The following is a 12,359-nucleotide window of genomic DNA, read 5'->3' on the forward strand; positions in this document are numbered from 1 at the left end:
TCACCTTCTATGCCCATCAAGTCAGAAATGAAACCTGAAAACATGTCCAACAAATGGGCTTCAGGATGAGTCTGAATGAGCCCTAACTACACCTCCTCGTGCCAGGCCCACTCCAGGGGACGGTGACACGTGTTCTCGTTACGTGTACATTCTGGGATGGAGTCGACAAAACTGTCACTTCTACAAAAAAAAAGTACAGAAATAAAATAAGTGGACTGCAAAGTAGAGTAAGGGCCATGAAGAGAACAAGCGGGCACTCAGAGGAAAACTGATGGAGGGGTTCTGCCCTAAGCAGGAGAAGCCCCTGAGCCAGTGACAACATCCAAGCTGAGACCAAGGGCAAGAGGGGCCGCCCCCGGACAGAGACAGGAGGGGCCTGGACGTGCCGAGTCACCACCACGGGCCAGAGCCTGGTAGAGCCTGCACGGGGCAGGGCAAGGCTCAGTTCAGCTGAACCAGCTCTGGGCAAAATCTGCTTCAATTACTAAAAGAACTCAGGGAAAAATCGAACAGAAAAAAAGACACACCTGTATACAAACCAAAGAAAGACAAGTTTACTCTCTCACAAAAAGGAATCCAGGCTTAAGGAAAACTAATAGCACCTCAACTTAATGTCATTTTAATACTGCACTTTGGAGCCACCAGAGGGCACCATAAAGAACATGCAAAAGTCTTTAAGTGCAGAGAAAGAAGGTCGGGGGCGGGGGCGGGGGCAGGGATGATGTGACAGAAAATACCGCCTACAGAAAGTAAAGTCCTGGTAGACACCGGCCTTACGAACCCACCTACCTGCCCCAGAAGGTAGGAAAATCTAAGATGTTACAATAATAACACTGGGAATTCAACCCCAAATCCAATGGCAGGCAGTTCAGTGTTCCTGTGCTGTTTCCTAACTGTCTTGCCTTAGAATGTGAACAGAGAGCCCGGAGAGCACTGCCAGTGGGAAAGGGAGCGCATGAGTCTACACAGCTGCGATTTCTTTTTTCTGAAAAGAAAGAACAGGCACTATCTCTGCATTTTGTCAGTGAATCACCCAAGCTGCTGATTATAACATCACATATCATTCCAGTTATTCTGAAAGGAGAAAATTCTCAGAATTATCCAAACTGAAAAAAGGCAGAAAACATTTTCAACAAGAGTAGAAAACAGGATGCTCTCCAACGAGCTGTTTCAGACACTCAGCTGAAAGCACAGCCATGGGGGCAAAGCTCATGTGCATTTCTTTAACTTGATAAGGACTCACAGGGAAAGAAAAACATCCTTATTTCAAACAAATGGGATCAGTACTATGTAAATGCTAAGAAAATGTAAAGTAGTGTATGTAATAGCCTTTGAGACAACTGACTCTCTGTTCAAAACCTGAGAATTTCAGATGTTAGGTAAACACTCAAAGCTGGACCCTGGACATTGCTCTAGGCCTGGATGTACCTTCCCTCTCACGGGAAGTCTGTGCCCACAGCTGACAGCAGGCTCAGCTCCCAGAGGCCTATGGGATTACTAGCACATTTCTTCAACAACGTCCAATAAGACACACTGGCTGGCACCAAATCACCAATAAGTGGCTTTAGATCTCTGGCTTGTGCGTCACCAAACACGAGACCAGCTACGCTATGGATACAGTATCTTACCATGTTACAAACTTTAAATTTATTAGAAACAAGCCTCTACAGTAACCACTTCGAAGGACTTTCATGGGGGCTTATCTACTACAAACAAACAAACAACCTTAGATGTGGCTGTTATCTCACACGCACACACTGGGGACCCAGATTTGCAGCCATCACACACGCACACTAGACTGCGTGTACAAAAAACACTAACCTGAAGCCAATACCTATTTTATGACTAAGTTGTTCATATTTTGTCCTTTTTTTTTTTTTTAAATGAACATAAATCCTTGAAAACAGATGCTCCGTTTTCTCAAATTGAACACACATCTTTTTCTTTGCACAAGATGACCTGAAGCTGGTACTAAGAACCCAGGGTCAGGGCTGTGCTGTCTGCTCTGCCTGGCTTGTTTCATTTGGGGCAGTAATTCAGCAGTGCTGGTCCAGCGATGTCTCTGGCCTGCCATCCAGGCCTGCTGTGATAATTAGGGATGACAGGGGCATAGGATAGAGCTTTGATAATAGTAAGGCTTTACGTACATTTAAGGTATTTTTATCATAGTGGTCCCAGTACTACAAGTATTAGTTTAATAAATTAAAATTCTCTGTATGTGTATAAAGCTTTGTATTACAGCTTTTTTCTACAGCATCTCATTTAATCGTAACCAACACCACTGTGAACAAGCATTCTGCTTCTTTAACTAGAGGCAGAGAGGTTAAGTGGCTTCTGAAGATGGCACGGCTACTGAGACAGAACTGAGGACGTAACCAGACCAGACACTGAAGCAGCACAGGGCCTTCCCTCCACACCAGTGCCGCCCAACACAAGTGCAGTGTGAGCCACAAACACACGTCATGTACGTAATCTTAGATTTTCCAGGAACCACAATAAGAAAAGTAGAAGAAAAACCTAAATTTTAGTTTATAACGTGTAATATATCAAAAATTATTTCAACATGTAGTCAATACAGACAGTTGAGATCTTCTTTCTTTGGAGTCTGAAGCTGTGCCAAGTGGCTGCTGTGCTGGGTGGTACCGTCTGCTCTACACCTCCTTCCTCTAAATACTGGGTGGGCCAAAAAGTGCCTTTGATTTTTAAGTAAAAATAAAAGACACATTTTTCATTTTCACCAAGAACTTTACTTAACAATGTATTCGCCCTTTTGTTCCACTACCTTCTGCCATTTTCAGGCAACTTCATAATTCCATCTTCCCAAAACTTTTTATCTTTTTGAGCAAAGAACTGTTCCAGGTGCCTTTCACAGTCTTCCAGGGAATTGAATTCTTTTCCATTAAGAGAATTATGTAAAGACCGATAAATGAAAATCTGAAGGTGCAATGTCTGGTGAATATGGCAGATGAATCAGAACTTCCCAGCCGAGCTGTAACGGTTTTTGCCTGGTCATCAAAGAAACACGTGGTCTTGCATCATCCTGATAGAAGATTATGCGTTTTCTGCTGACTAATTCTGGATGCTTTTCATGGAGTGCTGCTTCCAGTTGGTCTAACCGGGAGCAGTACTTGTTGGAATTAATCGTTTGGTTTTCTGGAAGGAGCTCATAATAGAGGACTCCCTTCCAATCCCACCACACACACATTACCTTCTTTGGATGAAGACCGGCCTTTGGTGTGGTAGGTGGTGCTTCATTTCACTTGCCCCATGATTTCTTCCGCTCCACATTATTGTACAGTATCCACTTTTCATCGCCCATCACAATTTGTTTTAAAAACTGAACGTTTTCATTACGTTTAAGTAGAGACTCGCATGCGGAAATACGGTCAAGAAGGTTTTTCTCGCTTAACTTATGTGGAACCCAGACATCAAAGCAATCCACATAACCAAGCTGGTGCAAATGATTTTCCAACACTTGATTTGGATATTTTGATTTGGATATTTTGAGATATGTCGGCTATCTCCTGCGTGGTATAACACTGATTGTTCTCAATTAATGTCTCCATTTGATCACTGTCAACTTCAACTGGTCTACCCAACTGTGGAGCACTGTCCAGTGAGAAATCTCCAGCACGTAACTTCGCAAACCACTTTAGACATGTTCTATCAGTCACAGCACCTTCTCCATATGCTGCACAAATCTTTTTCTGCATTTTGGTTGTGTTTTTATCTTTCTTGAAATAATAAAGCATAATACGCTGAAAATGTTGCTCTTCTTCTTCCATCTTCAATATTAAAATAGTTACACAAAAATTCACCAATTTAGATAAGTCTTTTTTTTAAATGCACGCTGATATGACAGGTGTCACATACAATCTAACAAAATTGTTTCAAATGAAGTTAAATACAACTAAGTGCTACTAGAGCATCTGACGGAAAAAACCGAACGAACCTTATGGCCAACCCAATATTTAGTTATAGGATAGTTTGTATTTAAACATAAATACTTCTGAAAAATAAACCAAATAAAACAAATTTTTATTAAAATTAAATCCTTTAAAATATAATTACAGGGACCTCCCTGGTGGTGAAGTGGTTAAGAATCCGACTGCCAATGCAGAGGACATGGGTTCGAGCCCTGGTCCAGGAAGATCCCACATGCCGCAGAGCAACTAAGCCCGTGTGCCACAACTACTGAGCCTCCGCTCTAGAGCCTGCGAGCCACAACTACTGAGCCCGTGTGCTGCAACTACTGAAGCCCGCGCCCCTAGAGCCCATGCTCTGCAGCAAGAGAAGCCACCACAATGAGAAGTATTCCCACCGCAATGAAGAGCAGCCCCTGCTCGCCACAACTAGAGAAAGCCCATGTGCAGCACTGAAGACCCAATGCAGCCAAAAATAATAATAAGATTTAAAAATATACATATATAATTATAAGACTTATTAAAAATAAATTCCCCTAATTTCAAGCATGATTTAATTTACAAAAATTTGGAAGTAAGCACTGCTGTTCCAAACACACACTTGTACAGCTTTGTATTAACTTAAGAAAGAACTTTGAACTTTGGAGGAAAAGAAGAATTTCAACTTGTCAGAAATTCCCCAACTGAGATTGGGACTGACATATATACACTAATACGTATAAAATGGATAACTAATAAGAACCTGCTGTATAAAAAAATAAATAAAATTCAAAAAATATCCCCAATTGTCAGAGAAAGGCTGTGGACAAGCACACAAATTCAAGGACATGAAGAAATGTTACAGGGGGTGGTTGCTCCTCAACAACCTGAGCCCCACTACTTTGTAAATGTGAGCAAGTCAGACCGTTTTATTCCACTGTACCTGTCTACTAAGGTAAGGCAGAAACTGTTGGGGCCAGGATTGTGCTCTGCTGAAAAACTACATTTTTTCCAGCCTCCGTTGCAGACAGGGGTAGTAGGCACGTGGATAAATTATGGCCAATTAGATGTAAGCAGAGTTGTCAGCTGTGGCTCCCGGGAAAATGCTGGACTTCCCTGCTGACAGGAATAAGGCTGTGGTGGCTGGAACTGCAGTGGCCATCCCGTGTCATGAGGCCATCCTGAGAGAGGAGCCACACTAAGGGTCACAAAGCAGGAGTCAGAGGAGCCCTGGACACTGCCCGTACTACATGACAAAGCTGCCACACCAGTCCCAACCTCTTTAGTGGGGGAGAAAAAGGAAATGCCCTCTTCTTTAGGCCACTGAATGTTTTAACCTTGCCTGACACCCACATACAGGTTGCTGTGGGATCCATGGGACAGACTCAAAAACACGAGAACTCACAAACTCTAACACTAATACTATTTTCAAGGGGATTCTGAAAATCTCAAAGCCCCATCTGAAAAGATGATTATTCCAGAGCGAACAGACCATGGTTTCAACTGCCCACCTGACCCCTGCATGCGTCTGGAGAAGTTCGCTGTTGCCTGTTTTGCCTTAGGGCCCAGCAACAGCACTGGTTTCCTATCGTGCTTTTCTGAAAAATTCAAATTGCTGGGTAACTTAGAATTACATTAAAAAATGAAACACAACAAAAAATAGTTAAGAGTCACAGGATGAAGAAAGATCACTCTAAAGGGGGATCCACTGTTTTTACTCAGTTTTAAATACCTGTGGTTAGCGTTAAGCAAAAATGACTCTGAGAAGGAAAACTTTAAGAAGTTTGCTTCTGCATTTCCAGAAACGTTTTAGAGTTGCAATAGAGAGCATATGCTCATTATCAAAATAAATCAATTATTTTGAATATAACAGACACTAATGATTAATCACCAAAAAGAATTTAAACTTACTAGGGACGTCAGGCCTTCACTGTCGACAACCCAGTCTTCCTTTTCAGCCAATCTCTTTACTTCTAGAGGGAACACAAGTACACGAGCGCGTCTTATTATAATTATCTCACTGAACTTCAGAGAGATAAAAATGCATAAAGGTTATGGTTTTTAATTGTTTTATATAAGTTTGTAAAAAATCAGTGAAAGTAGGGAGAGAATATAATTCTGGTAGACTCAAGGATTTAAGTGTGTATCACTCACTGGATTTTTCTAATACAACATTAATGTAAATAAAATTGTCTACTGTGTAGCCCAATCTGGAGAATGCTGGGCTAGGTTCAGTGACAGCTTCAGACAACAACTTAGTAGTTACTCAGCACTCCTGATAATATTAAACAGGTACAATACAAGACACACGGCATTTCCCCCTAAGATTTCTGATGACCAAAGTGGACTCTCTCTCAGTCCTGTATGCTCCCGATGATGACAACGTGATTCCCACGGAGGGAAGAACACGACCAGTGCACACCTGAGGGCTCAGCCCCGACCCGGGCCAGGGGCCGGTGCTGTGCAGACACAGCCTTCCTACAGCAAAGTCCTTGGGACAGATACCAACGGCTTGTGCCTTTCACAACAATAGTCTTGATTGTTTTTGAAAATGTTTAATAACCCAAAAGGCTGCTTTGTAAAGATAACCTTCATTGTTTATGACTATATGCAGAAATCCTGAAAACTCTATAAAAGTATAAAGAAAATGAACACCTATAACTTCTGCGGCAAAGAGAAACTGTTAACAGTCTTTCTTCTGATTTTATGCTGACATTTCTAAATTAAAAATTTTAAATATACATATATATATTTTCAAAATTGGGATCATACTTTTATACACATTTTATATTCGACTTTTTCCACTTAGCATTTTCCATAAGGATGTTCTTATATCCTTAAATATTTTTCAAGTATACCCATCTTAATTTATATATGGTCTGGCATCTCAAAGTAAATAGATTTGAAAAGTTTCAAAAAAGGAAAAAAGTTATATTGAGCAGCTAAAGACAGTCTGAAATACTCAGATTTCTATCAGAGCATCTTTAATGTTTTTAAGGATTTGGAAGCTGGAAAGAGGTGGCATGTGCAAATAACTGTTGTCTAGCCAATGTCATCAGTTTTTCTCAACATACCTTCCGCTGTGTGCTGCAGTGTGACCACCACACAACGCACTCGAAGGTCCAAGACGAGGTCCTGGATCGTCTGTAACAGGTCATTAGGAATCTCAAGGGCAGTCAAGGATTCATAAGTAAGCCTGTAGAACAAACACAGCAAAACAAATGTCAGCAGAGCAGGATCTGGAAGCAATTCCAGACATCATTTTGGCCATCCCACAACGATTCACAATGGTGCTTATAAGCTACAGCGTTATGTTGAAAACATGGGGAAAGTAAGCCCATTCACAGGGATATCACAGTGACACTGAACTAAACAATGAAAAAGGTGACATTCTCATCAGACAAAAGCACCAGCAAGGTTTAAGAGCTTAGTTATCAGGTGACGCACGGGAAACAGTGGACACAAAAGGAGACAGTAAAATTCTGTGTTGAGTGTATTAAAAATCATATCCACACTGAGTGTGTGGTGTTTCCTCCTTTTCCGGAGAACGCGCCCACATTTACCTCAGAGTCTGGATGGCGTGAGCGAGCCCCTGCCCAGAGAGCTCGGCCTTCACTTCCCAGCCTCTGCACTGCCGCCCTCCGCCCTCCGTGACGCTGAGCGGGAGCAGGGCCCCCCGGAGCAGCTTCACCAGACAGTGCATTACTTCCTGGATCATTTTCTAGACAATGATGAACAAACAAAACTACATTAAAAGGTATCAACTTGATTAAATCAACTGGAAGAGTCGGCCTGCACAAGACAAATGTCTTCAATGTACATCAAGGTCTCTAGTCACTTTGCTTGAGAAAACCCTACCCCAAGAAAAAGTCTACATACCTATCCTTAACTCACCTTAAAATCATTTTGTCTTTGCCTTACATTCTTTGATCTTTCAATGTGGCCTGACTTCTCAGCAGTCTTAAAAATTAAAAAAAAAAATTAGTTGTCTTTAGAAATAATTTATAAAAAAAAGAAATGCTTTAGCAGTTGTATATAAAGAAAGCATGAAATATAGTTATAACTTGATTAAAAGGAATGTATAAGAAGTAATCTAAGTTTCTGATTAAAGGATGACCAATTAGAAAACCCTTCTTATTCCAACAAGAAGCTATTCATCTTCCTAAAACCTTTAAGTACAATTCTCATAAATAAACCTAAGTATTAAACTGAAACTTTCTGTAGGTGAATTTCACATGCTGTTTTCATCCACAGTTTTCTACAGTTAAGCCTACGGGCATTCAGTCCACAATGCCGCTCCAGCACCACTTCCCGGGCAGTGGGTGCAGAAACGAGAGGAGCAGAAGCTCTGGACAAGTGTCCGGACGCCTTTGGACACCCCGCTCCACTCCTCCCGACAGTTCTCGTGAACATGAGCATTAGCGCTGGCATTTTACTTTAAAAAATTCCACATCACTGCTCTTCTTCCAGGGGCCTCACAGTCTAATTTAGGAGGGAACGTATTCTAGAATTGGTTGTTATCTGTTTACTGATAGCCATGTTTTCCTCTGATTTCTTTCTCCTTAATGTGTAGAAGACCACTTTACACTGATTAAATGAGAAATCTGTTCCACTGGATTTCAGTTAACTTTTTATTACCAAATTTTCTAACAACTAAATATTATTATACAGAATGTCCTAGCAGAGCAAACTTAGGGAACTTTCCAAAGGAAGAAGTAATCACAAAATGGTACAATGTAAAAGAAAATTCAGATACTTCACCAACATAATGTAAAAGTTACCCTTTAAAGGTAAAATACTGGTGTATTTGGTTAGAGAACTTTTTACTTAGGAACAACTGCATTATAAATAATTATGACATTGATGCCAAGGTAATTTTAAAATACTTCAAGGTATGCTATTTCTATTTAAGGTATAAGCTAGAGAAACAGTGTGGAGAGTTGGTCTACAGGATCAACACCATTGACGGGAAGGAGTAAGACAAGGATAAGGATTGCTGACGTCTTCAACAAAGTATCAGACACCCTGACAGAAGAGGCCAGCACACACAGACACACACACCTCTTCCGGAGCTAATTTACACTTATCGTGCAGCTTTTATCATTTTTTTCTTTGTAGAGATGCGCTTTTAAAAGAATTTAAGTTTAGTTTTTAAAAAAACCAAACCCCAAATTCACAATAATAATTCAATAAGCAAATTTCTAAGCTCATTGGCCAACAACCATCAAAATTCTTTGTATATCAGGATTTACAGAAATTGATTCTTTTTAGGACAAATGAGAAGTAACTGAAGCGTTTTAGAGCTGCAGTGAGGCATGACCAGAGGGGCTCATGTCGGAGTTTGACCAGCTACAAAGACAAGAGACACAGGGCAAGGTGTGGGGAAAGGGGTGGAGTCCCCTGCCCTCTGCAGGTGGGACACTCTCCCCAACCTCCACGTGCCCTTTGGGGGTTTTATGAAGGCTTCATTAAGTAGACACGATTGATTAGATCACTGGCCACTGGTCACTGAACTCAGCCTCCAGCCCTTCTCCCAGAGGTCTGGGGGTGGGACTGAAAGCTCCTACCCTCTAAACACAGGGTTGGTCCTCCAGACAACTAGCCCCCATCCTCAGGTGGGAGACACTCATTATCACAACAAAAGGCATCTTTTACCACTCCTCACTTAGGAAGTCACAATATCAAGGGTGAGCAAGATCAAATATATATTTCTTATTATAAATCTCCAGATCACCGTTCCAAATTTACACCTCCAGCCCAAATCTTTCCTCTGAGGTCCAAATTTGAATTTCAGGTTGCCTACTTGGTGTCCGCAGAAGGCCTGGGCAGAACAAGGTGAAACGGTGGTGCTTCTGGGTCTGGAGTTTGCTGGCCTCCAGCTGGGAACTGCAGGGTCTCCAGCGTGCTGATTGCGGACTCTGGGGCTTGCTACCCTCCACAGTCACACGAGCCAACTCCTTAGAGTAAAGCTCATTCTCTTTATATACACGGTTGGAAACAGAGCCAACACCCTATTGGTTGTTCTTCTGAGCCCTGGCTCACTGTGCTGTGGAGGACGGATGGGAAGGGCCTCTGGAAGAAGGTGTCATCTGTCCCCGGGAAGGGTCAAGCCCACACAAACCTGCAAGTGTCCCGTCAGATGGGGTCTTTTCTGGTTTTATCTGCCGTAGCACCTAACGCTGAATTTTTTATACAATGGGCTTGTTCAAGGGGAAGATTATTTCACAGTCCTTTCTTTGTTCTGTGAAATATTTTTGAATCAAAAGAGTGAAAATCAATTGTTTGAAAAACATCATACCAAAATTTAGGTTAAACTTTGCCAGAACAATTCTGCCCACCAAACAGGTGCTAATGCACGCATGATGACACCTACTGGACAGAATAACTATTTAAACATCGAGGGCCTGTCTCCAAACACAAAAGAAGTGGAGAGGGTAGGGGAACTACCTGTAAGGCATACCTCTTGCAATTGTTAAAAAAATCGTTACTTATTGTTTTAATCTGATGAAGAGTTGAACATCTCCAACATGCTGCATTATGTACACTTTGCCCTACTTTTAAAAGAAAATTTAATTTTGGAACAGAAAGGACACTGTAATTTACATACTATGAGTTATGCAATTTTTTAAAATGCTGATTCCTAAAGTTTAAAAATTATTTGGATACTTTAAAAGTTTTCACCTCAAAATACACTACATTTAAAATATATCTAAAGGTAAAATCTTAACCTACTATTAACCATTTTGCTAGCTAAAAACCTTAACTCTTTCCTGCACACACAGACCAAAACTACTTTGTGGTAAGACCAACGGCTAGATCGCACTGTTTTGATTCACATATGTTACCTCACATGGCCTTGACTGGTCTGAAGAACTATTTGTTAAACTGTTGGAAACTCCATCTAAATCTTTTAACAGATGAACTCGAAATAAAACAAAACAGTTTTACAACAAGAAAAAATAAGAAATTCCAAGTAAATTGTGTTTAAATATTAAGAGAGCTTTCTTGTATGAGATTGAAACCCTGGAACTCTTCCCAATATTAATTTAATTAAGTCTCTGGATCTCACTCATGACATGATTGGCACCCTTTCCTAACTCCTCCATTCCTTCCACTGTCCTCTGGTGTCTTTCTGGCTTTTCAATAGAGAGTCACTTAGTTTAAAAACATGCCCAAATCTGTACAGTGAATTACACTTAATAATTATTACCATAAACTTTTAAGAAAAGTTTATGAGTATAAACTGTTGGAAATTCCACAGGCACACCCAACTCAGCACAACTGATCACAGTGATTTTCCAGTGCTGTGACTCCTGAGCTCATTTATTCCTCATCTGCAACCGAACACTTCATCTAGACGTTTAGACAACTAGGTATAACCTGTGAGAAGGAGAATACCGTCCCTTTTCACTAAATCATCTCAGATCAAAAAACCCTAGAAAGATGCAAGATGAGGCAACTACTGTCCATGCGTGGGGGCCACCTCCAGACACCGCTCCAGTTGGAAGGAAGACACTCGGCTGGAAACAGAACTAGTTTTCCAGACGTTTCCTGGGTTCTGCTCCTTCACACGTGAGAGCCCGCCTTGGCAACGTTCAGCACGTCTCTGTTCTACGTCAGTCCCACACTTCTCACCACTACTAAGCTTTGTTCGTGAAACACCTACTGTGTGCCAGGCCAATGACACTTCAAATACTGGAATAAATATTTACTCCAAATAATAAGAGCAAATTCTTTTTTATCTCCCCGACACGGTTATAAGCACTTCACTTAATATTAACTCATCTAATTCCCAAACCATCCCCCTGGAAGTAGGCTGAGAAGTAACGGTATCTGCCCAAGGTCACAGCTAGTAAGCGACACACACTGGGTGTTCTACTCTAACCCTGGCGCTCTGCAAGAGACGCTGTGAACACAGCTGTCCAGGCACTGGCATGGAAGCGCCTCCCCTTTCCAGTCTCACAAGAGCTCTGCTTTAGAGGGAGCAGGTAAGAGGAGGAGGGTACAACACGGCAGGAGCGGGTGGCTGTCCCCCACTGCAGCAAAAGGCAAGAAACCCAAACCTTCCCCACCACAGAGGCCGCCACTCTCATCCAGCTGCCATGAACAAGAATGCGGGCTGATCGGGCACGTCTGAAAGCACAACGCTGAGAAAACTCTTTTCAGGACACCTAAAGGCACTCTCTTCTTCAGGCAGCAATGAAGGCCAGCCAAACTCTACACATATTTTATGGAAGACTGACTTTCTCTGCACAGTGAACTTTTTAACAGAGCTTTTGTAAAATAACCAGGTAATACAAAATGGACATGAAAGAGTTGTGAGGTATGTTATTTATTGCTATAATATTTGAATGTGTCAGTAACTGATACACTGCTGAAATTAATGTAAGAAAAAAAGAGGGATAACTCATGCTTAAGAGGTAGGTTTTTCTGCATGAAGGAGTCTGTTGTTTTGCA

At 41.5% G+C, this 12,359-nt stretch overlaps 1 protein-coding gene across 7 annotated transcripts in view; it reads right to left on the reverse strand.

Annotated features, from left to right (window-relative positions):
• EXOC2 (exocyst complex component 2) overlaps positions 1-12,359 on the reverse strand; it is a 156,459-nt gene that overhangs the window by 51,939 nt on the left and 92,161 nt on the right. For all 7 annotated transcript variants that reach the window (XM_027128215.1, XM_027128217.1, XM_027128213.1 and 4 more), the window contains exons 14-17: positions 7,797-7,862; positions 7,466-7,623; positions 6,977-7,098; positions 5,814-5,875 (exon numbers count right to left, since the gene is read on the reverse strand). In XM_027128215.1, coding sequence (XP_026984016.1) covers positions 5,814-5,875; positions 6,977-7,098; positions 7,466-7,623; positions 7,797-7,862 — 408 coding nt within the window. The remainder of the gene's footprint in view (positions 1-5,813; positions 5,876-6,976; positions 7,099-7,465; positions 7,624-7,796; positions 7,863-12,359) is intronic.

The sequence above is a fragment of the Aethalodelphis obliquidens genome, unplaced genomic scaffold (assembly GCF_003676395.1).
Source record: "Aethalodelphis obliquidens isolate GAN/ISIS:26980383/991018 unplaced genomic scaffold, ASM367639v1 scaffold34, whole genome shotgun sequence".
Classification (NCBI taxonomy): Eukaryota; Metazoa; Chordata; class Mammalia; order Artiodactyla; family Delphinidae; genus Aethalodelphis; species Aethalodelphis obliquidens.